Source organism: Centroberyx gerrardi, chromosome 11 (assembly GCF_048128805.1).
Source record: "Centroberyx gerrardi isolate f3 chromosome 11, fCenGer3.hap1.cur.20231027, whole genome shotgun sequence".
In the NCBI taxonomy this organism is placed as follows: domain Eukaryota; kingdom Metazoa; phylum Chordata; class Actinopteri; order Beryciformes; family Berycidae; genus Centroberyx; species Centroberyx gerrardi.
This window is the reverse complement of record NC_136007.1, coordinates 27,914,184-27,940,010: the sequence shown is the minus strand read 5'-3', so window position 1 is coordinate 27,940,010 and position 25,827 is coordinate 27,914,184. Positions and strand designations below refer to the sequence as shown.

Sequence of the window (25,827 nt, the reverse complement as noted above, 5' to 3'; positions counted from 1 at the left end):
GTCATAACACATACCATTCTTTCCTTTACATGTTACATTCAGTTTGACTTTAAATGAGATATTTTACATGTTGTTAATGTGCTGCTAACATAAAAAGTGTGAGGAGGTTTTTTTTTTTACCCAATGTCACGATTCTAGTGCTGCTGTTACTGCAGGAGGAGAGCTTCTACCTGACTGGAAGGCAAAACTTTCAAGTCCGTTTAGTCTCCTTCGGCTTCCTGATGGCTTGTGTTCGGCCCAAACACCCGGTTAAGACACTTCGTTGTCGGCGTTTGATTTTCTTCCGGCAGTCACCTGTGGGTTCTGAGTCCCACGCGCTACTAGCATCTGTTAGTGTTTTGATAGTTCCTCAAGGAGTCCTATTACAGAATAATGTATTTTACATCCCTGCACATAATGTTATATTTCAATAAATATAATAAATAAAAAGTACAAATATCTGAATATTATGGAACCAGATTGCTATCAAAGACTTGTTTTTTTTGTCAGTAATACAACCAAATATTTCCACGTTGGATCCAACGACCTTGATGGATGGACACTTTGTAAATGCGTGGGCAAATACATTTTCAATTTCATAAGCTTTGTGAAAACCAATGTTATTGTTATGACCGGTTTTTAATAGGAAAAAAAACCCAAAAACATTTGATAGTTGTCTTGCCAGTGGGAGAGACAGAAAGAATCGGAGCTTTTGCCCTGTAACATTTCCATCCACGTACATTCTGTTGCTCCTCGACACTCGGGCCGTCGTTCACAAAGTCAAACCTTCACGTCTCTCTGTTTTCAGTCTGTAGAGATTTTTTTTTTTTAGTCGTAGCACTCTGGCAAAGTGTTAAGGTTTGATATGGAATAGCAATAAATATCAGTTTGACAAACCCCTCGTTTTTATCCCTTTGCTGTGATAAGAGGCTTTCGTCCTTCAGTATTTGACTTTCCCCGGAACTTGCACATTCACACCACTGTAGTCCACCATGTACATGGGCCATTGCTAGAGGGAGAGGGAGAAGAGACAAAAAAAACAATAGAGTAAAGTCAGTGATATTGTTGAGGGGAAAAAAATGGTTTAATTTGCTTCAAAGTTGCATATTAAAACATAAACCAGTTATAACAAGTCATGTGTTCAAGTGGACCTTTCACTCAAAAGTGAATGTAGACAAATTTCAGTCTGTTTTGGTTCAAGGTGTTCGGTGTAGCATTTTCACATCGGAGTTCCACTTTGATCTTGTAGTTTTTACCATTAGAATGAAGAACAAAGATCAAACAGAAACAAAACACGGAGTGTTCAGGTCCAATGTTCCCTTTAAGCTGATCGCTTGGTGACCTATTCTTTTTTTCTTCACCTACCATCACTGGAATCTGATTGGTTGACACCCCCAGGTCGGAGGATACAGGTACTCGGTTGCTCTCCTGGACTCTCTTGCGCTTGCGTCGATTGGTGGAGGCCTCTGTTCCTTCTGGAGACATGAAAGCGAACGGTCTTAATTTCCACTACAGTAGGATTCACTCTAATTCCAATGGATACGAGCAAAATGAGCAGCACCTACCTGTGTTGCAAGCTTGGGTACAGATTTCTGCAAAAGGCCTGTGGGAGAGAAAGGATGCCATTGAATGACGGAGTACATCAATCCCAGGAAAGTGTGTTAGTCTACTCAACTACTGAGTCTGGTTTAAATACATTTGCTCTAGAAATATTTTTTTGTCCCATTATCTCGCACTACACACTACAAGACTGCAAGCTCAAGGCAAAAAAAGTGTCTGCACTCATTTCATACATAAATAAACAATCCAAAGCTGACCCGATCAAGTCAAAATTAATGTTAAAAAAAACACAATAGCCTGAGTTCAACTAACCCCAACGGGCCCAAATGAGTTTGAGCACAGGATCAAACCTTTACAACTACATTTGATCAAAATGAAAAGGAAATTCGATGTGTCTGTGAGGGTATAAAGGTAAAACGATAAAAATTGTGTGTAAAAAAATATATTTCATTATGGATAAACTGCCTCAAGGTCAAAATCTTGTTCAGCATTTTATATCGTATTATTCAGACTTCTTGTTTAGAAGATTTCTGTTTGACATCTGAGGAACTGGATTTAAATCTCCTCCATAAATGAACCATAATGCGCTTGAAGCAAAACCCTGCACCCTAAATTCCCAGCGAGATGTAAAATAAAGTGTTATAAAAGAAGCCAAGGGGTCACAGCACTCACTGAAGCTGGCTCTTGATGTTGATGAGGATTTCGTCCCCGGCTTGGAGGATCTTCTCCAGGCACACGACGTCGTAGGTGTTGGGGTTTCGGAAGGGAATATCGTCCGGAAGGCCGCTGACTTCTACAGACTCCGGACTGGCACGGATCAGCTTGTACGGGACCACGACGGACCGGTCCAAGCCCAGAGCCTCACCTGAGCGCGACACAGATCGTAACATCACATATTGACTTGTGCATTTGTAAATCTTTTCTGTGAATTTGAATTTAGGACGGTGTGTGAATATAGTGAATATAGAGTGTAAATTCCAACAATCAATGCAATTTCTCAGGTGTTTTGCTCTTATAATACCTTCATAGTAGAACTGCCTCAAGAAAGAAGAGGTATAATTTATAATATTGACATAATTCTACTGACAATATGTGCTTATGCTTTATAAAACTGTACATTTATGCCTGCTACGAAGTCATTTTCACTTTCTATTTAGCGGGCTATTTTTCAGAAACGTAGCCTGGGGGAAATTCTTGTTGATTTAATGCATGGAAACTAACAGCAGCTACCAAGCAGAAGTACATGACAACATCCAGGAGGATAACGATGCTGCTGTCCAACACAGCTTGTTTTTGGTTGATGAACACTTGGTGTCCTCAAAATTAATGTTCAGCCTCGATGTTGCAATATCAATTTTAACCGCCCAAAAGAGAGACGAAACGATTAAATCATTTCACACAATGCCTCACCAAACGACCCATCTGCACTCACCGTATTTCTTGTTGAACAGCTCCTTCACTTGCTCGCGAAGGACCACTTTCTCCCCCATACGGTTGATGTCGTCATCGTCTGTTGCATGAGGAGAATCAGTTCATGGCGTGGATTCATGATGCAATTCAGTAAAATGCTGGATGCTATTAAATGGTTTGCCACTCACCACTTATTGAGGCATAGGCCTTCTTTAGTAGAGTGATGCGTCGGGGTGCTGATGAAAATAATAGATGAAAGATACGCAGCATTACAATTGATTGTCCATGCTGAATTATGTTTACTTTATCATGAAAAAGCTGGTGCTGGTCTTACCTGGTTTTGGAATGAGTCCTTGAAAAGGTCTGCAAGGAACAAAGTGGTATGAGGTGTTACTTTTGTTATCATCCCCTAAATATCAGATTGATGTTGAATCATCCAAAAACTAGATCCCACCCCCTCCCCCAATGTTTTCTCCTCATAATAATAATAATTCATCCTCTCACGCAAAGCTAGCTTGGATGAGGAATGATAAAAAATGTGACTTTCTCCAGGTCTACTTTGATTTTTATCATGCAAAAGGACGACAAGAACATTGGACATCAACGCTATTTGGTTTCCCTGTTCATTCACAGGAGGGATAACCGAATTTGCCACGCAGAGAAGAGCGTTTTCTAAAGCTGACAATAGTTGAGAACTTGTTACATGATGTTTTTTTGAGAGCCGACTAATCGCAACAAAGAACAGGCAGGGTTTCATGTCATGTAGGCAGCTGACAGTTTACACCAGCAACCGGCAATGAAAATGGACAAAGTAGCTGTGCAAAAAGTTGGCGGTAGCAGCGATTTTCCCAGAAACTCTGATCATAAAGAATAAGTATGGAGCACATTGGCTGTGATGCGAGTTTGTCTCAGAGCTGCACTAAGTGCTGTTAGATGATGGCAGCTACTGTGGCGGCTTGTTATGTGCCATCCACTTTGGCAAATTAGCATCATGAAATGCTGTAGAGGCAGTGCATTCTCTACAAAAAAAGAGGAAGAGTGTGAGCGCACCCTTATCCTGATTTCTGAAGGTAAGTGAGGATGTAATTGTCAATTTTGGGGGCGTAATGGAAAAGTAATACGAGTAGTGTAACAAATTACTGCTCTAGGGAGGAATAAGTAAAAACATTAAACAACGTGACCAAGTCAACTCAAGTCAGTCTCAAGTCTTGAGGCACAAGTCTCAAGTCAAGTCCCAAGTCTGAATGTAGATTATCAAGTCAAGTCCAAGTTGAGTCCATGTCATTATTGTCAAGTCTCAAGTCTGCAAAGAACAGCAAAGAACAAATCAAGAGTCCAGTATCAATTTAATACCGGTATCTTAAATAAAACTAAATATCTAGGACTTTTCAATGCAATATGGTTTTAACAGGATAAAAACTTGGTAAGAGCATCATGAGTTTGATTTCTATAATCAGTTTCAACTTCAATAAATTCAATCATTCCATACAAATTCAGAAAACAGAATTTAAATTCAGTCGTCCGCTGGAACAAATCTCATCACTTTCAATCTAAGTCATTTACACAAACACAAGATCTCAAGTCAAGACTTTAGAAACCTTTTCAAGTCATCAAAGTACAAGTCAGAGTCAAGTCCCAAGTCACCAGAACCCAAGTCAAGTCAAGTCTCAAGTCTTCTCTTCATGCATCAAGTCAAGTCTGACCCCCACCTGGTGATGGTGAAGCAGATCTTGTCGGCGACCGCCAGGATGCGCTCCAGGTTCTGGGAGCCGAAGGTGCAGGGCTTCCTGAAGGGGATGCCGGGGGGGAGACCCTCGATGATGACGGAGCCCGGGTTGCTCTTGATCCTCTTGTAAGGCACTTGGACGGGGTACTTGATGCCCAGCGCCTCGCCGTACTTCCTGTTGAACAGATCCTGGACCTGCTCCCGCAGCGTGTTGGCCAGGTCGATCCTGGACAGCTTGGCCTCCAGGCAGTCTGGAGTTACGGAGACAGAAGGATGATTTATTGACTATTTTTTATATTTTCATCTTTCCACATGTGCCCTTTGATATAATCCGCTTCTTTTAGACGTTGCTGCAGCGTTTTATTTGTTTGATTTATCTTCAACGGTATCAAATATGAAGAATTGTTAAGGTGTTTCTTTATGGATATCACTGTGGGTGAAATGTGGTACCTGAGAATCCAGGCCTCTTGGATAAAACTGCAGGATCCTCTGTTAGTGTGACTGTGTCCTTGGCGTCCAGATCTTTAGAGAAACATTCACAGGTTAAACTTTGGTTTTTGTTGTTTCATAAGATTTACTGCTGTGTGAAGGAAGCGCTCTAGCTGCTCCTAGTCTCAGCGCTTGTGCTTTGTCACAATAAAAAGGCACAGATATCTGTTGGAAAATCCTTGCAAGGACTTTCTTTTTTATTAGAATAGCTGTATTAAAAATAGCACATGGACTGGATTTCACCTTGTAATTTCAAAAGAGCGGGGACAAAGTGCAAATAGCATTGAAAAATTACCCTTATAAGCTGGTATAAGCTTCTAGTTGGTGGAATTTTCAGCATACAGGCTTCCTCCACATTTTCCTTTCAAAATGTAACACTTTTTCCAGACTTCAATTCCTTGACTGGCTGTAAAGATTGTTGTTCAATGTGATGTATGCTGGGTAGTGACTGGGTAAAAATGACTGTCAAATAGGCCATATCATTCTATATCTGGAGATGACTCTTCAAAGCCTCATATACCACACTATGTGAAATGACTACGGGTTCATGTCATGTAAAATGCATGGTCATACGTAACAAAATCATTTTTTCCCATACTTCTCCAGACTTTTGAACTCTGCACAAGTTTAAATAATTAAGCATTTGCGAATTTGTTTTGCGCCTCGGTTGCTTGAGATGAGAGTGCGTGAGAGTTTTCATCCCGTGCACTAAAAACAATTATGCAAATCAAGTTGTGGTGCAAACAAGCCCTCAAAAACAGCACCGAGCAAGCAGCTGTTTCAGCCGTAACACTAATCCACCAAAGCTGGCACCCTCGCGCCCTAAAGCCCCTTTATAATTGGAGCGTTCTCCGATCTGATCTGAGATTCTAGGATGGGAAACCCTCTGCCTTGCTGGTGATGATGCGTGTGTCTTGCAGCGATGATGGTTGGTGTTGCAAAGTGAATTGGGCGCATGGCCTTGCCCGCAAATAACTTGTGTGGGCAAAATAACGAGATTTACATACAATTTACATATGCATGAGCATGACGGGCGTGAAGAGGCTTTCTTTGACGAGCACCATCAGCCAGTTTTCACTGCGCAGTAAGGATGGGACGATATGCTTATCTCACGATACAATTCAGTACGTGATATGGGGTTCACGATTCAATACAACCACGATACGATGTAATAAATAAAAGTTAAATGACAAAAAAGTGTTTATTTCTGAGCCACAAATCTTTCTAGCAATGGTTTTGGCTCGCTAGACTGTAAACAACAATTTAAAACTGTCATTATAAAGTGCAAATAATATAATTTGGATGGAGAGCTTGTGAAATTGTGATGGTCAAGCGTCTCATTTGTGATTACTACAGCAGAATAAAATGTAACTAATATCGCGATTCATTTTTCTGCCCCACGATACGTATTGCCACATTTTTGTATCGTGATATATTGAATTTCAATATATCGTCCCATCCCTAGTTTAGATTGTTTGTAACCTTGGTTTCCACCATACATTTTCAATTATCAGTGTGTGTATCCATTATGAATTCATGCCAAAAATCCACTGGAGGTGTTGGATGGAGGTACCTGAATCACAGGCGGGGATGGAAGGCATCTCTTGTTTTACTTGCTCAGTTAACAGCTCGGGCCTGGAGACAAACAGAGACAATACTTGTTGCAGCACATTGCCTGAATCTCTGTATAAAAGTGTCACATCTTTGTGAGTGGACTATCCTGGTTAACTGAGCATATAAAGTCTCACCCGCTTGCTCTCACCTTTTGATGACGAACTGGATGTGAGTGCTGACAGCCAGGATCTTGCGCAGTTTGGCAGCTCCGAAGCAGTTGGGCCTTCGGAGGGCGATTCCCTCCGGCAGCCCGGTGACGTACAGGTCCTCTGGGTACATCTGGAACTTGGAGTAGGGGACCTTGGCTGGTTCAGGTAGGCCCAGAGCTTCAGCTGGGGAAAAGGAGAGGGGAGGAAGACAGGAGAACAGAGTGCAATGTATCACCATGCTAAATACTGGAATAATAATACTGCTTTGTCATTTGCTTTTTTAGCTGGAGAGTTGAAAATACCAGTTGGTGGGGGAGGGGGGGGATGGAGAAAGGGGGGACACTGCTGTAAACTGGCATTCAAAGCATCAGCGAGATCTTTGTGATTAAACTGGACTATTTGCATATCCAGAGCCCCATCATAAATCCTGTTCGTTTATCACCCTCTGGTAGCAGATAGGAGTGGATGCAGATTATTATTCAAATGTTTGCAACGGTATTAGAGTGGCATCAACACAGCCACCACTCCCCAACTGTGAAAACAAAACTGCTCTCAGGCTATAACTTGTCTTTATATTTACAAGGTAGCTCGAAACAGCAGAGTCAATGGCCTTTTTCGTCTTCCCTTCATCAGATGTGTTCTATGAACCATTCAAAAATCCTTATGATATTTCCGTTCTGTTCCAGAACTGCAGGTGAGAAGTTTTAGGTGGACAGAAAATGTGTGTATTAAGTTCTTGGACACAGGCAACATTAAAATAGACTATTAAAACTTCACTTTTTTACTGTACATGGATAAAAATTTATGTACATGTTAGGGTGGTGGTGATAAAAGCCTCATTGCAAAATTGATGGGCCTCACATAATTTCCTTCCCCCATATGAGAGAGGTAAGCTCCGCCGCTGTAGGTAGCTTACCATACTTAATGCTGAATAGGCTTTCCACTTGTCTCCGAAGCTGGAGAATCATTTCACCGATGTCCTCCACCAGACTCCCTGTTGAAACAGTGAGACCATTGTGATTGTGTTGCATGTTAAATCACCACTGAGGGGCAAATTCACAAAAGGATTGCGCGGATTTTGCTGACTAAACCTGTGCAAATAAGACAAAAAGAAACCGTGTAATTCACAAAGCACTCGCAAAGGGTGAAATGCACCGCTAACTGCGCTGCCACGCAAATAGAGTCTCGGTGCTCCTGTGCTATTTGCACGTATTTAAATTAGGTAATATGCATACATTTGGCGCAAAATTGGCCCCTTTCTATGCAAATGAGCCTCATTGCAAAAACAGTCCAATTCACAAAGATCGGCGCTAATTGCCACACGCAGTTAGAGTGAAATTATTAGCGTCTTCAGAGAGTTGGTGGTAATTGAAGCGCATTTATAAGGGGTGTCACGCCCAGACTTTCCAGTGATCATGGCAGCAGTGATTGTAGCCAGGAGAAGGCATCGTAATGCCAGGCGTGCTCGTGAGCGGATATTTCGGAGGAGAATATCACTTGTTTATTTCACTGAGAATTGAATTGAATTGACCTTGCAAATGTCTCTGCAACAATTCCACCTTTGTGTGACCTAAAAAATAAAATTGTCTGTAAATACAGTCTGTAAATTATATTTTGACATTATTATTATTACTATAGAACTTTAACACAGATTGCTTCACAAACAAAAGCAAATAAATCAGTACAACCAAACAATCAATACAACCAAGGAGGTTATATTTTCGGTGGCGTTCGTTTGTGTGTGTGTTTGTCTGTCTGTCAGCAGGACTACGGAAAAACTACTGGCCCGATTTTCATGAAACTTCATGGAAGGGTGTAGCATGGGCCAAGGAAGAACCCATTAAATTTTGGAGCGGATCCGTATATTGGTTGCGCTTGCACATTTGCATATCATAGAAGACTGGATTGGCCTTGGCGGAGGTCTGCGCTCACGAGTGCCCTTCTAGTTTATTTTGGGATGCAGTGAGATGCAATGACAAACAAAGGATGCAGTGACAGGATGCAATTGTGTCATGAAAAATAAATGAATAAAGCTCCCCTACATTCTCCTTTGTTCTCCGCTTCAAATCATGCCATCTTCTTTTGCAGTCTGAAGGTGTGTGTTTGGAAACACCAACAGCACTGACAGACTGGGATATTAAATCCCAAATATGGTTTCTCGCAGTCCCGGTTAAATTTCTTGCTTTAAGTTTTGAGGAATGCCTCTGCACCTTGTCCGTCAGGACTTGCAGCTCGCGGTCTAAAAATTTCATTTTTCTCTTTCTCTCTGCCATTGTCCTGCCTATTGTGTTCTTGGCGCAAAGGCAACATTTATACTTTGCCACATTGATAATTGCAATCAGACACAAAACAGGGGCAAATTGCACTCAGTTGCAACAGGTTATGGGCGTGTTTGCGCTGGCATATCATTAGCGCAATATCTTTTGTGAATCGGTCCTTGAGACGGACCAAATAGCGGTTGCAAATGATACGCAATTCATGGTGCTATTAGCGGCTGCAATCCATTCTTTGTGAATTCGCCCCTGAGTCTACAAACAAATTAACAGAAAAGCAGCAGAGCAAAGATGCAAAAGTGGGGTTCAAAAAACAAAGCCAAAACAAAAAAAGGTCCCTTGAAGTAGATGACCAAATGCCACAAATTATTTAATTTATTGTTTAGCACTAGAACTAACAGTGCAACAGGTGTCAGCTCTGCTAACATCAACGTTGCCAACTCTAGCCATTGTGCTGCCTTTAAGTGCCGGGAAATATCAATACCAAGTGTCGCAAATGTCATAATTACACATTAACGATACAAACAAGGGGGTAAATATGGCAGGGAAAGTCGGGATTTCTATGATCCTTGTCAACAACTGATGGTAGAATTTATCACTCCATATGTACAATACCAAATTCATTTAAAGACCCCATGAAATGGCATCTTTACTCCCTTGATTTGATGTTTTCCCTGTTGAAACAGGATGTTGGAGCGGCACATAATGCAGTGAGGGATCATTCAAAAGTCTCAACCAATGGAATATGAGTCAGGGAGAGAAAGGCAGGGCAATTTTATTTGATGGGAGGGGTGAGGAGGGGCAGGATTGTTCAAAAATATGATGGTTTTATTGGTGAGAAATGTATATTTACGCCTCCTGGTGCAGCATGAGGTCACCATGAAAGATGCACGTTTTCCAGGAAGTAAAAGGAATGGGAGTTCATTTCATGGGGACTTTAAAGACTCTATAAAAAGTAGGCTATACGTGTCTCTAGGGTCGTGGGTGGAGTGTTTGTAGGTCGGTTGTATTGGGCCAGTCTAGGTCAAAAGTACGAAGGTAATATACTGCAAAGATGGATATAGGAGCAAGCATGCAAAATGCATTGGATTCAGCAAAACATAAACTAAATTAAAACCTCAACTAAATTAGCTTCTAGCACTGCATAGTAGTATATTTTCTACTGTACCTTCAGAGGATCTTCTGATGGCCTGGGTGGCTGCGCTGGGTGACAAAGCTTCAGCTGCAAGACGCCAGGAAAACGTTAGTGCATCAGACACAGAACTGCTTTCAAAAACTTCCACCACAGAGAATTCAAAGTACGTGATGTGCCATTCAAGTAAAAAGGTAATAAAGTAACTGTATCATCATCAGATCGCATCAGATATAGCATAACCAAAACTTCATATAAATCCAACTATACAAAAGGAGAATGTCTTCATGGTTTATACTGAGCTTGAGAGAAACATTTTCAGTGGCTTTATTGCAAGAGTTTTTGCTTCACCAAATTGAAAGTATTCCCAAACTACATATATAGATGTATACACAATAATAAGCTATCTCACAGACAAACGCTTTCTCGTTAATATAAAATGCAGAGTGCTTTTTAATTTGTGTTCAGCAATAGGCTAGACAGAGAAATGGAATTGAATGAATATTAACCTAATGACTGCAAAATAGCTTGTATTTCCACCTTAAATGTTCAATCATATTCTCAAAAACCATTTGTGAATAATAGATGTTTTTAGTCTAGGAAATGAATTGCATTGCCGAGTTCTGTCATTTTTCTGTATTTATAGTGTCTCTGTGCTCTCCCTGTCGAGGGAGCAAACACACCACTGCAGGAGGGAGACAGTTTTTATTGTATGGCGTCACTTCAGCGCCAAATCTTGGGAGAAAACAAAGTACTTCTGAGCAAAAAGGAATCCCTGACAAGAAAATGGAAATGAGAAGACTGCACTCAATTTATTCCACCCTATGGAAATGTGTCTGCTTGAATGTCGGATCCTGGGTATGCACACGCATCTACAATTACACAGCTACTCTCCAAGACGATTCATAGTCTACCAGCAGCTTACACCAGGAAACTAAACATCAAATCAGCAAAATAAAGATTATATATAGACTCTTTAGCGCTCCAGCTGACTGTCAGAATGGAAGCAGCATGGATGGAAGTGAGCGCAAATGGACACTCTCATTTCCCAATATTCCTCTTTGTGCCCGGCTTGTGAGGAAGAACCCCTGGCTCACGAACAGACAACATGGCCACTGTGCAAGCGAGAGAACGGCTAAACATGCAGCTCACAAACAGAACAACCCACCTCGCATGTGAATAACCTGAATGAGGGAGCACAGTCCGTTTTACATCGTGACAAAGTGTGCAGAAAGTCAAGGGAAGCGGATACTTTAGAACAGTGAATAATACTGAACGTCACATTTACTGCACTTACCTTCGTTTTTTTCCCTTTAGTGGTCATTTGTGAAAGAAAAGAAAACTTAAACAAAGCACAATCAAATCAATAAAATAAAGCAAAAAGCCAGCTGGCTGTATGTTAAGCCCAAGACCACTTGAGTAGAGTCTTTGTTCTCGAGATAATAGATGGAAATCAAACAATAAGAGGGCACTGCATTAAAACAGAACTGGCCTCATTTATCGGCTGGCTCCGGAGGTCTAAGTCTCCTCCGCTACATCCAGTCAATTTTTTTTTTCGTCTTACTTTCAACTTCTGAGAGCTCTGCTTGTTTTACACTTAGAACTTACATGCACAGACATCTGATAAATCTCTTTATTTTTCCATGTGTCTTATTCACAGAGAAGGACCGCTTTAAGGCCAAAGATTTTTTTCAAAGAGCCTTTTACAAAAGTGCAAGACAGGCAAGTCCAACCATTAAATTCTTCTGTGAAAGACTGAACTATCCACAATGCACTTGTTGTGGAAAAATATAATGTATAATGTATGTATAGTGTAATATATAAATAATAATAAAAAATGTATTGTGTATGACTGAGGCTTTGTAGCAGTCAAATCCAGCCGTACAAAAAAAACAAACCATTTCCCTACTGATCTCCAAACTTGTTCGATAAATGAGGCCCAGTGAAGTTTAGAAAGACAATTTGGTCTACTCAAATGTTCTTAGTAACCTTACTCTAGTTGCCTATGGTGTAATGGACAGAGCTGTTCTCAGTCTACGGAGTGTACTGTGTTAGATGGGAGCTAGGAGTTGGGGGTCTCCAGGGGATTTTTGAGGAGCAGTAACTAATTCTAACCAGGTCTGGGCTGCAGGACTAGAGGATAATGAAACTCCAAATCTGGAAATGTGCACAATGAATCGGTCTCCAAAATTTGAAATGGCACAATCAGCAGATAAAATTTGAGGTTTGTACACTGGCATAGCGATAATGGTGACTAAGAAAGCAAACTGATACACCGTGCCTTTTCCAGATGAGAGCCGGTGTTTGTGTTGTCAGACTGGGAGGAGAGAAGAGCTAGTCGGAGTTGGGTGGTGGGGGTTTATAAAGGTCGGGGAGTTGGATACTAAGTGGCTGGGGAGGGGGTCGGAGGAGAGGAGGTGGCGGAGTAGAAGAGGGAGTATCTAAGAAAAAGTGGTTTCATACGTGTGGCGGCTTATTTAGCTCCCTAAAAACGGCCAGAGTGTGAGCCGGCAGCGGCGGGCACCGGGGGGAGCCGGGGTGGCCGTGAGGCAGGGGCCGGCATTCCGGGAGCTGCGGTGAGGAGGAGGAGGTGGGTGAAACGGGGGTGGGGGCCGGGCGGGGCTGAGGTTACCTGCGAGGTTCTCTGCGGGGTGGTGGGGAGCGGAGGGCGAGGCTGTGGCTGGACACGCCGCCGCCGCTGCAACCGGCTCGGCCACAGGCTCGCTGGGCTCCTCCCCGCTCACACTGGCATCTGGAGAAACAAGCGCACACTTTTTTATTTTTACACGTTTTTTTTTTGCTGTATTGGACTGCATCCAAAAGGAGAGCAACAGGAAAAACCAGGTTGCAGGGGGAGTTTAAACATTGATGTAGTAATGAACTTATCCTGCTGCCCCAGAGTAACCTTAAGATTGTCAAGAGAGTGTTGAGAGTCAAGGCTGTAAACATGATGTAATATTAACACAGGTACTAGGGCAAGGCCAAAAATATCTCATCTTATTTTGTTTATAATCTGAAAATTGCTCAGCTCAATACCTTCAACTTAAGGCACTGTTGGAGTACAGAGGAGCATTCATTTATGGACTAACAAACTAAACCAGAGCTTCCACTCGCATCGGGGTGAGTAGATAATGACTGAATTTTCATTTTTGGGTGAACTATTCCTTTAAGAAGGGACTAATCACCATAAAATAGTATTGAAAAGAACCAGAGTTATAGCTGGGACGAAGTAGGATGGATGTGAGTTGAATCCATGAACCAAATGTGGAGGTGTAATGGCCGTTTTGGCTATTTCGCCATACAACAGTCTTGCTAATGAAACCATAGTCAATTGCCTTGTAAAGCCTGAGATATTGGACTTCTGACACTGTACCGCAGACCTGCTGCCTTTTAGAAATGCTGCTTCTGGAGATTCCTTTTAGTTTAACAACTGAACAATTTCCAAATGCTTGCAGTGCATGCACTCACTTACCTGGCACTGTAACTTGAATGATTTCCCCATCTGGAGGCTCTGTTTTAATCCTTTTCAAAGGAATGCAATCTCCTGAGGGACCTGGGGGGGGGATTGAATAGTTCACTCTATAAATGTTCAGTTAGTGCGTAGCGGTGGGTTTTATGACTGTGTTTAATATGTTTAAGTGGGTGACAGAGGGTGTTTCACATGACTGGACTGCCAAACAGGCGATGGGAAATTTTCTTTAGTGATTTCAGAGGACTGTTATGCATTACTATGAAACTTGGATCTGTTGCCCAGGGGTCGAATATGGTCATAACAAGGGGCATTAAGTTGTATAATGTAGAAAATCATTGAAAATCATTGTATTTCTTTGCACTTACCTGCTTCACAATCCGCCAAGGGACTCACACAAGCACTCGTTGATCTGTGAAATGAAATGAAAATATTAATATAACTGCCAAAATAAAAAAAATACTGAGGCGTATGAAGTTTACTGAATGCAAGTGTGCATCTTCCATCATGGCTTAGGTCCACTAAACCCCTTAGAATATTTTGGGACACAAAATGGGTCGTGGGCCTAGACATTAATCACTTCCTTGTATTTCGATAGTTACCTGTAAAACCAAGTTAACCAAGTGTGAATAGGCTGTACGACTGTTTTCGCAATCTAAAGTTTGAAGGTTACCTGCACAGGAATTTCTTTAAATAGAACCCTGTCAGTTGAACTGATGAAGAGAAGGACCATTCAGTCCTTTCTACTATTAGCATTTTCTCTCACCACCACTTGTGATGCATAACCTGAGTCTACTACAGGTGACATCACAGGAAATTGAGAACAAGAACTCCCTAAATGAGGCCAAATGAAAGCATGAAGTAGACCACTGGGGCTCCTGTTTGTAATTATGTGAGAATTATGTTTATCAGAGCTTGTTTCACAGTGGCATATTAATGAAAAAATCCTTCAAGCAGCATCTTTAAACTGCAGCTTAATTCAGATACGCACTGTGACTGTTGCTGGTTAGAAATGCAATAGGAATTGGCTGCACAACGCTGGTTTCAACACAGTAAATTACTAAGGCGGAGGGGGTTATACTGCTATACTGTGTGAGGGTTGTTTTCTGACCTGCTGCTGTGAGGATTGCTGACCAGCTCCACTGTGGTGGGCGGGATGCTGAGATTGTCAGGGAAGCTGTCTTCGGCCATGGAGCCCAGGTCATGCTTGCCCTCCTCCCTGGCAACCTTGCCAGCAGCTTCGACAAACAACAAGGCAGAGGAGATAAGCCAAACACTGCATCCCATTAGCGAGAAACATGTCTGGGGTGTGAATACATAAATAAGGACCTGACAGCAGGGTTTTCTGTTAGCCAATTACTGTCTTTTACTGGTAAAGACTCTGACACAAATCAGGCGCACATAATATCTGGTAAGAATTTCCACCCAAAGCACACATGGAATGTTATCATCATAATTATTTTTCACCCTAAGCTCGTCTACTAGAGATGTAGATCTTCACGACTGCTTTTCATGAAAAGGTAAACAACCACTAACATGAACAAAAATCATTCATTTATACTTATTTTTTCCTGAAAAGATCCTATTAAAATATATACTGTGAATTTAGGTCATAAAGATAAAAAATCATTTAGGTCAGATTAGAAAAGGTGGGTAAACTATTCTATTCTACAAACTCTATTATTATTCTATAAATAAAAAAGCAGATAAACTGAGTTTAGGTGGTTTACCCTTCACTCCATCCCTGGCACAGATAATATATGAGCAGATTTTTTCCCAGTTGCCTGACAGACTGAAATCTCTCCTGACATTTGCCCGTCGCCAGATTCTTCCTAGCAGAAACCCTGCATTTCCAGACAGAATGGCAAACCTGCTCGTATCATATTGAGGCACCGAGTGGGAAGGTGCAAAAAGATAGATCAGCGGTATTTTATTAATGAGGCCAAAGCACAGCTCTTATGCGTGAGAGAACGGCATTAAAAATGTCAGTAAAGTAAACAAAATTAATCACAGTCTTACCAGTGAAAATCCTTTCATCAAACATTCTGGAATATAAAAGAAAGGAGAACGAGCCATTAGTCACCAAGTTCAAAGACTGTTTTAGCTCTCGGGGCAGAAATCATGATGCAAACGGCGCACATGTGGAGGAACAAAGCGGGCTGCAGGCAGATGGTGAACGATGGTAAAACTCCAATCAAAATGGTGTCACACATTAACAGCTCTTTAAACAATCAATCTAGAAGTCATTCGGTTAGTTAGGTAGTTGACCACCTGACTGCATAGCCTAACTTTACATTTTTGAGCCATTATTTAAAAAACACAAAACAGTCAATGTCCAGTTTTCGGTAGTAACAGCAGACTCTTTATCTGTAGATTTGACACTGAACTACTCCTGACCTAGAAAGCGAATGGTGCTGTCACATTAGTCACCATCTGGACACGGTTAATGGAGTGACTGTGGCTTTCGCTAACCAAATGTCAACCAAGCACCTGAGCAGAGCGGCCCCTGGAAAAGACAATCAAAACCCTCAGCGGGGCCCGCGTCTGCAGCATCTCTCAATGACAATGAGAATGTGATGTAATTTTGAATTAATCACATTTTCAATCTTTCCTAATTGTATTAACACTAATGAGCTGCCTGCAGGATTCGTTGAAAGATGTGTTATCTCAAACAAGGCATGGTGCCTCATTTAAATTAGCTTAAACAAATGGATAGGGGAGCGCCATAACGTTAGTGCAATATGCCGGCATGGGGAAGTCATTTGGGACGAAGATGAGTGGAAGCGGTTTACTCGTCAGCGGGGCGTTGTCTGCTGGGAGAAACAGAGAAGTTGAACTGACACATGATACGGGCTGGCTTGGTTGGTATTTCCCTATCTTATCGAAAGGAAGTACTACGCAATAGGAGTTTGGTAGTTTCCTTGGAATGGATGAAGTGGTAAAAAAAAAGGTGAGTAAATGACCTCCAGTCGGTGATCATCATAAGGCAAGCAACCACCAAAATTAAGAAAAATCAATAATACTTTCAGAACAGCATTTTCTTTGTCCTTAAAAAACATATCCTCATATGAATTGCACCAGTTTCATACTATGAATGTATGTTAAAGACCGATATCAGCCTAAAAAGGTGGGTAGACTATTCTGCAAATACAAACACATGGATACATGTGGTTGACATGTTTGACACTGAAACAGAGAGGGAAATTAGATTCTGTCCAACAACCAAGATCACCCTAACAATATTGTACAAGTAGTAAACCAATTTGTACTCAAAGCAACCCCAGGATTCTCCACTCTTTCCCTCCGTAATGGCGAGCTTGAAGCATCGGCTTACCGCTTGACTATGAAGCGGATTCCGTGGCGCTCGTCCAGGATGCGTTTGAGCTTGGGAACTCCGTAGGTGCAGGGCCTCTTGAAGGGGATCTGGTCGGGGATGCCGATGATCTCCACCGCCCCCGGGTCACACGCTATCTTGCGGTAGGGCACAGGGACCATGTGATCCAGACCCAGGGCCTCGGCTGGAGACAGAGAGCGGTAAGACACCGGGCTTTATGGAATAATGCTGTGATGCTGCCGATAAAGAGTGCAATTTAGACGTTCCCTTAAGCTCTTATGTAGTGATGCTATGTTTAGATGAGAGATTTATGTAAATTAAGTTCAACTAGATAACAAATAGATATTAGAGAAATTTGAAGACGGATGCTGTGGGACGTTGGATGAAAGTATTTGTGCAAACAGACCCCAAGAACCATAATGTGGAGACACTTTTCTTTTCAATTTGTAGAATATGGTTTCTAATATCTATCCTAGCCAATGGCTCATCACTGCAAAACGATGCATCTGGATTAAACCTGTTATGCTTGCAAGCATACTTGCAGCAATCGGCTGTATTTTTTGTAATTTTGTATTTTTTATTTTTGTATATTTTTCCCCCTACTGTACTTCTCTTCAGACTTTATCTTTATATGAATTTAAATATTGGTTACGAAAATGTATTATGTGTATCACACACAGGAAACAACTGAGTAAACTATCTGCATGTATTGCATGCAGGCTAACAGACTATGTAGAGCTAAGTTAAATGTGTATTGATGGCAGTATTTTTTTATGGAGGATAATATTCAAAACGGTGGTTTTGACAGCTCCCTCTGAACTTAGTGTATCTTCTAGCAGGTATGCCAAAGTCACAGTTTAAGGTACACTAGACTAAAAGGAACCAATTTAGCAGGTAATGAGAAATATGAATAATTCATGACCAGATGTTTCATCACCGAGGGGTGGACGATCAAACCAACGCACTGACCCTAACCCACCTATGACCAAGGATACTAGAAGAGGCAGAGATACCCAAGTCTGTCTAAATCATGGGTCTCAAACTCGCGGCCCGCGGGCCAATTGCGGCCCGCGAGACGATATTTTGTCGCCCCCACCTTAATATGAAAGTTTAATGTTAGTGCGGCCCGCAAGTTTTATATGGATGGCACTTTACAGTATTGTGTGCGGAGCTGAACGAACCTACCAATCACGGTGGGGTATATGGCTCTCGGGGGTGGGACATCGACCGGGCTTGATGCAAGCAGAGAAACATTTCTCAATGAGTGAAAGTTACAGCAGCGTTGCCATGGAGAGTTTTCTTCCGTGCCTGGCTGGCTGCCTCGTTTCTATTGGGCACACGCGGACATTCGTCCCAGCGCGCTGCATTCACAACACTTCCAAAAAAAAGTTTTTTAAGTTGCTGCCCAGCGGGACATTATACGTATATATGTCTCTCTCTGACAAAATAAATCAAAGTGATGCGTACGCGGCGGGATAAAAGAAAAGTAAGGAACTCAATGTAGCCTAATGTAGTCTGCAGTCACATAGCGACACCTGTCCGTCGGCGATAACAGTCCCCGGTAACCCGGACCAATTATAGGGTCGCACCGTTATTTGTGGGTCATTATTTTTTATTTGCATCGCGCTATTTGCATTGCCTCACACGATGAACACTACATATATTTCTATATGATGTCATTTGTTTTTTTTGTTTCTATGACTACGTTTACAACAACAACAGCACGGTGTCATTTCCGCTTCTTTTTCCTGTAACAACAGCACGGCGGATAACACTCCGGGAGCAGTCGCCTTTTTGCGCTCGCTATCCCGGTACTTTCTACCATCTACAAATGCCATGGTGTTCATGTCATCATGAAAGACATGAACATCGAGCGCAAAAACAAAGGAGACTGCTACCGGGCTATTATCCGCCGACCACCGTGCTGCTGTCACAGGAAAAAGAAGCGGAAATGACGTTCAAAAAGCGGAAAAGCCATGTTCAGAAGAACAGTTCATGTTCTTCAATGTTCCATTCATGTTCAGGACAATTCATATTCAGAAGAACCCATTGAGGTTAAAGAACTGTTAATAAAGACGTTTAAATCTTATTTTGTGTTAAAAAATAAAAATAAAGACATTTGAGAAGATTGGATTTTTTTTAACAAAGCTTTTCTTGTGGAATACCTGATGCGGCCCAGCCTCACCCAGACTCTGCCTCCAGCGGCCCCCAGGTAAATTGAGTTTGAGACCCCTGGTCTAAATTGTGCCCTAGGTGTGATAATGATGGTAGAATAAAATCAAAATAGAAAGAGGGAGTATCCTCACCGTATCTGCTATTGAACAAGATCTGAACGCATTCTCTCAATGTGTTGATGTCTTCAGTTTCCCGAATGAAGGAGTCCCACTTTTCTGCCAGGAAAGAAGGGAAAGTGGGGTAAGAAGGGTAACTTCATGGATAGTGAAATGGAGACTCACTTAATGGACTCCTAGAATTACTTGTTTGAGATTTAACATCCAAATGAGCTTTATTTCACTGTAGTGCTAAAGATCTTGGATTAATCTTCTCCGTCTCCGTCTACTCAATGTCTACATCGGAAACATGTTCAATCTTATTATAAGATTACTCTCGACATTTTAGTAGCTTAGCCTCTAATGGTTAAGGGTTACTATAGTTTGGCCATGGTTCAGTCACAGTGCTGGAAATCCTAGAAAGAATACAGGACAGAATATAAAACAAGTGACTAAAATGCTGCTCTGGGATATTAGATTTGAACTTTTGCTGGGCCAATTGACTACCATATAAATTTGTGGCAACATATCGGTGTGTTGAAGGTCTCACACCAATTCACACTGCAACTATCTCACATTTTTGGCCATCTGGATCCTGCACGCACCTTAAATGTGTTAGCACACATTTATAAATATCATGCAGCCCTACTCTGGGGTTTAACATTTTGATTGACATCGGCAAGCAAGCTTGAAATGCTGCAGTTTGGGGCTCATTTCCAGAGTAATTTGTACAAAATGTTCTCTCAGTCTCTAGCACAGACTCACATGTTAGACTCACAGCAACTACATCAATGAAATCCCTCTGACTATCACCATCACAGTATCAACACCTCTTCAAAGATAATTGGAGGTCTAGGGGATTTTACATTCATAAAGGCCACTAGAGTGAAGCATCTCCTTGAATGCTAGCTTAGTGATTTGTCAGTCTCACAGCCAAATATACAATCTTCAATCAAAAAAGATGTGCAGGATTTACTTGCTTGGTCTAACTTTTTTTGATCAATACAGACACAACTATATTCTGCATTTAAAATATTTGACTTGATTTTTTCAAATTTTTTCCACATGCCTACATCCTCTTGGTAAGTTGAAGCCTACCTGATTTCTCATGTACTATGGAGAAGAGTAGCCTTTTGGAGATGTGGATACCAGGAGGGCTTTGGCCCAGCTCACCAGGTAGTCCTGTTGTCTCATCTAAAAACACAATAGACAAACATACTGGATTAGAAAAATCACTGCACCAGAAAGGTCTATTACAGCTGGCACATAAAACAATTAACTACCTTCAAAAGTGACTGCAAAGAGGCAAAATCACTCCGTGAAAAGTATGACCCTGGATAAAGAATTCAACAACATTGCCTGGGTCTAGTTTGCAGTGTTTGTATACATGTTAGAGGTATGACTTTTAGTCTTGGATTTCAAACAAAAGTCAGTGAGAGTGCATGACTACTGAGTCCTCAGAGTGGCTGATACTGCTGCTTAACTCCTATAGAGGTGTATGCAAAACAAGGCAATGTCCTATCAAAGTGAAGTATCACTTTGAATGAAATAATGAGTAGTATAATGACCTGACTTCAAAGCACACTGCAGATGCGGCACACTTCAAAGAACACAGCAGGTACACTGTAAAGAAATGTCCATCTAAACCAGACATTTAGTCTGATATTCTGTCTTAAATTTGACTTTTTTTTTTTAAAACAAGTGAAGAATTCTGTCAATGATGTGAGATAATTCCACTTGATTCCAATGCATTTTCAAATGTTTCATTGGTTTTCTAGAATCAAGTGTCAAAACCTTTAAACAAGGCAGAATAATGCATTGGAAACAAGAAAAAATATCTCAAACCACTGGGAGATTTTTTTTCACTTGTGTTGTTTTAAGAAGATGCAATACTAAATTAAAAGACAAATAATAATCTTGCGATATCTTCATATAAATAAATGTCTGCTTTGCTACTCTGTATCACCAATTGATTTAGCGCAATAGTGATTCAGCCTATATCCAGTTCATGAAAGCTTTTACATTTGCTGTTCTAAACACCCGGTGTGCGTATGATTATAATTGCATGATCGCTCCTGAGGGTTCTGAGGGTCGGTCAGGGCATAACTGCTATCACCTAGAGACAAACTAGTGAGCCGAGAGACCCCGGTTAATTTAACTTCCATTCAGTCAGTTGAAAAGGTCATTTACCAGTGTGCCATGAGTCTCCAGCAACACCCTGGTTAAGACGCACGACCACACTGCTGCTCTGCAGCATGAATGAGGCGTGGCTCCCTGCTGGCCAGCGGGAAACAACTTTCAGCAGGCTAAGGTTGGCGTCACAGACAAATTGCTTGTTTATGTAGTGTTTGCAATGTAAATAAGGAGAGGCTTTTGGAGACGGTGCTTTGATGCGCACATTGTGCAGTCTGTTGCTCACATGGTGTTTGGCAGGCCAGCAATAGCATGGAAATCTCTTTTTATCTGAGTCGCTACTGCGGAATATGGGAATTTGATGTATTACGGTGCCATCTTAATGATACCATCCACCACATTAGGGAGTGCGCGGCTGACAGCTGGCTGTGATATGCTGGCCCGGTCGCCGATCTCCCACTGGACTGTCCTGAGATCAGACAGCGCCGGGACATGTGGAGCGACAGGCTGGGACCTTTTTGATGTCCTGCTCAGTCGTGGCTTCAGGGTGTTGCAGACATCAAGGAGAATTGTCCTAGGTAGTCCAAGTGCGCCATTCATCAAATGCATTGATACACATTTTGTTGTTAATACGCAGTCTGCAACAACTTATTATATATAGAATGAAACGTAAAGTAAAAAGTAGAAACCTTTTCAGCCTATCTGCCCTCATGTATGCTTCCAAACATGTAGATTTTGATCGTACCCAAGAACAAATTCAGGTGAGAAAAAAATATAGAATGCTGAAATGTTTGTAAACGTTCGTAAGTACACTTTGAGATCAAATCTGATCATACCCATGTATCATAAATGAGGCCCAATGTTTAAAAAAACAAACACACAGACCACACACACACACCTTACCATTGTTACCACAGTCCTTGACAGACGTGCCCTTGTCTGATCCTGCCGTCCAGTTGGCCAGTCTGTCCTTGCCCAGGTTGAGGAGGGACATGGGTTTGAGGTCCAGCTTGCCGTCCGGGTGGGGCTTGGAGGACATGGGCATGCCGTACAGGAAGCTAGACAGAACGGAGTTGCTGGAAGAGGCGGGACTGGATGACGTGACCGCCTGGGCAGGAGTCTTCCCCGGGCCGTGGCTGCTTGGCGTCATGATTGCTGGGGAGGAGTTGGAGTGGTTGACGTCTGCGCTGGACTTGGCCTCTCGTAACAAATCTTCTGTTGGCCTGTACACAGAGACTCGATCAAATCAATCAAAGTATACGCAGCAGGTGCATACATACAAAAGTATATGATTACATGGGACTTACAAGAGACTCCATTTAGTTCACGGCTCCATTGAGCCTTAAGCAGCACATGTTTTACACTTTTGGAGGGTTACACATACCAGGGCCAATAACAGCAAGTCTTTTTGAAAGAACATTTCATCAAGTCATTACATCATCTCTATCAGTTTTGGAATAAGTAACTGAGAGGCTAATTAAATGGTGAAAAAAGTATGAAATTGTTAAACTTTACTCTGGCTGTAGCGTGGTGATGTATGAGCGCTGTTAAACCATTTGGGCAATGAATGGCTACTCTACGACAGCTCATGCTATTCAAAATTTAAATTACTGCAATGCTTCTAAAATCCCACTGTGCTTCTGGAAGTAATATCACATATACTGCGTCCAGACTGACAGAGAGAGAGAGCAATGGCCCTCCATTTCCTGCTTGTAAAACTGTACCGTGAATGAGGCTTTCAGTTCAGTTGATTGACTTATACTGCCACCCTGCACCACTTTACTTCTGCTTGTTTTTGCCTTGAATTGCCTCTGCTCTCCTGCTTGTTGTTTTCCTTAGCTTGCAGTGTCTCCCTAACTTCCTTTTTTGTCTGTTCCTCATTTTGTCTCGCAATGTCCCTGTCTGCTCTCTTTTCCTCTAATCCTCTCCTTCCTTCATGCTTTTCCTTGTCTGTTTCCGTTTCTTGTTTCCCAAATATCAACAAATAATCAGTGATATATCAAATCATACATTTTGGAGTTAATATTTAATTGAAATAACCATGAGAAATACTTCACAAAGCTGCACACTATTTGACAAATACTGCTGAATAGGTCAAGTTCACTTTAGTAGTCAAATAGATAATTGCACCTACAATCCAATTTCTTTGTAAATACTTTATTGCAATTTGCCACTATTGCACAGAATTCCCATGATGGACTTGCCCATGTAAATTCATTATTTACCCTCATTATCTCCTTGTACTATTGCAGCTGACACTGTAAAGAATTCAGCTAGCTTTAGCTAAGCCGATATCTTACTGTCTTTGGCAAGACAAAGCTGTCAGCAAGGTTATGTTACCTTGTCAGTTGACCCATGACTCGTGGTAAATGAGCTAGCAGCCAAGTACTTGCAGGCCGTGCAGCTTTTTGACATGCTCAATATTGGAGGCACTGTAGCTGAATGAGAAACGAGCCGCATCCTGCCTGTCTGAATGACTGTTGTTGTGCCTAGAATGTGCCATTATGTGATCCTGATTCGATAAAAGTTAAATATTTTCTACTTTAGGTGACAGAACAGGCTATATCAAGCAGATCAGTTGGTATCTCCCAATAAATAATATTGATTTGCTAATAGTCAGATAGTCAGGATTGTAAGAGTTTGGGACTATATTAAATCAAGTAAACCAAGTAAACCAAATGGCGCAAGTAGCAAGTCATAACTCTGTGGTAGTGTGATAATTAAGGAAACAAAGTGCCAATTTGAGTGACTGGCTTTACATTAGTTGAACCACAAATTAAGTCGTGTGACTTGAATAAAGTCACATTTGTATTCACTATTTTTTTGGCAAATATGTCACATGTTCAATGTATTCATCAGACAGTTTACATTAAACTTGATTACCCGCTGAGAGAGACAGGAAACCCCCCATTAGTTGTAGGCTAGGGCATGTGACAGCGGATATTAATGGAGACATGCAGCACACATGGAGCAGAGCGCCTTCAAACAACTCTCATGTTCCAAAATGGACGGGGCTAAAATTGAAATAACCCTCAGTCTCTCATGACTTAAGAGAAGAAGCAGATGGATGTTTGGCGGTTTCTTGGCGGGTAATAGAAGCTGATCCAATTAAGCCTTAATGAGCCGTTCACATCGCATCGGTTTAAAAAAGCCATTGTGCTCAGTCTGGCGGCACATTCTGATGAGCCTGACCAGCTGTAGTTAAATTTATAGACACAACATTTGCAAACCTTAAATGTGTTGGTAAGTCATAAGATGATGAGACCAAAACTATTCCCACAAACTACAGATCATAAGAGGATCCAGGCTGTTGACAGGCTCAAAGTCTGCACTGGAAATTCACAGCAGGGGATACGATATCCACTTGTGCATATATAGGTATATATATCTATAGAAATGGGCTTGATATATGTTAATGTGTGGACATGCATTTGTGTATATGGATATGTATGTGTATGCACATATTTCTGATGACAACAAACTGACATGAGCACATGATGAATGAAGAAATCTCTCATGTTTTTTAAATACCTCACACTGTTGCTTTTTTTCATTTCGCTGCTTAGTTCCTTCTGCTGTTTTGCTTCCTCGAGTGTGTTGCTGTTTGTGTCGTTTTTTTAAAAGACTCACCTTTTCACTGTGAACTGGATGCGGTGGCTCTGCTCCAGGATCTTCATTAGTGTCTTGGTGTCGTAGTCGGAGGGCTTCTTCAGGGCGACTCCCTCGGGCAAACCGTGGGCTACCACACAGCTGGGGTCCTTCTGGATCCACTCATAAGGCACAGGGACCAGGCTGCTCTTTCCCACAGCCTCACCTGCATATTGCACAGGGGATATTAAGTACTTGGCTAGATACACATCATGTGAAAAGTTACAAAACGGTTTCTGCTCAGCAAGTTGAATGACTGAAACTAATTTTATGGTTAGTGACTTATGATTATTATTTTTTTTAAGGTGTATGTGACATTTTTTAGAATATTACACCTACAAAAAAGGCTTGAAATACCAATAGTTCCAGAACTGTAACAGAAAAAAAAAAAGTTCACCCAAATCAGTGGGAATACTGCCAATAGGTAAGCATAAAAAGTAACAACATAGTCTAATAACGCAATGTTTATATGGCTTATAATACATAATCACAAAACGTGAATGCTTGCTACAAAATTCAAAACTATTTTTAGGAGTAGCAGGAAGTAGTCAAATATTAATGAATATCCCTTTCAGCACAGGTAGATTTGTGTTGATAGTGGGCGGAGTAATGAGTGAAGTGAGGATAATGAGTGTAATCAC

The 25,827-nt window shown here is 41.5% G+C and overlaps 1 protein-coding gene across 1 annotated transcript in view; it reads right to left on the bottom strand.

Moving 5' to 3' along the window:
* Positions 1–78: 78 nt before the first annotated feature.
* gtf2ird1 (GTF2I repeat domain containing 1) overlaps positions 79–25,827 on the bottom strand; it is a 37,624-nt gene continuing 11,875 nt past the window's right edge. Inside the window, exons 5-27 of the mRNA XM_078286458.1 lie at positions 25,169–25,352; positions 22,442–22,761; positions 20,504–20,599; positions 19,442–19,525; positions 17,136–17,319; positions 15,821–15,846; positions 14,913–15,039; positions 14,170–14,213; positions 13,805–13,885; positions 12,965–13,084; positions 10,369–10,422; positions 7,844–7,921; positions 6,927–7,110; positions 6,738–6,799; positions 5,126–5,197; positions 4,659–4,926; positions 3,284–3,312; positions 3,138–3,185; positions 2,972–3,049; positions 2,212–2,404; positions 1,545–1,582; positions 1,345–1,454; positions 79–988 (exon numbers count right to left, since the gene is read on the bottom strand). Of these exons, the coding sequence (XP_078142584.1) occupies positions 920–988; positions 1,345–1,454; positions 1,545–1,582; positions 2,212–2,404; positions 2,972–3,049; positions 3,138–3,185; positions 3,284–3,312; positions 4,659–4,926; positions 5,126–5,197; positions 6,738–6,799; positions 6,927–7,110; positions 7,844–7,921; positions 10,369–10,422; positions 12,965–13,084; positions 13,805–13,885; positions 14,170–14,213; positions 14,913–15,039; positions 15,821–15,846; positions 17,136–17,319; positions 19,442–19,525; positions 20,504–20,599; positions 22,442–22,761; positions 25,169–25,352 (2,549 nt within the window). The 3' untranslated portion in view covers positions 79–919. The remainder of the gene's footprint in view (positions 989–1,344; positions 1,455–1,544; positions 1,583–2,211; positions 2,405–2,971; positions 3,050–3,137; positions 3,186–3,283; positions 3,313–4,658; positions 4,927–5,125; positions 5,198–6,737; positions 6,800–6,926; positions 7,111–7,843; positions 7,922–10,368; positions 10,423–12,964; positions 13,085–13,804; positions 13,886–14,169; positions 14,214–14,912; positions 15,040–15,820; positions 15,847–17,135; positions 17,320–19,441; positions 19,526–20,503; positions 20,600–22,441; positions 22,762–25,168; positions 25,353–25,827) is intronic.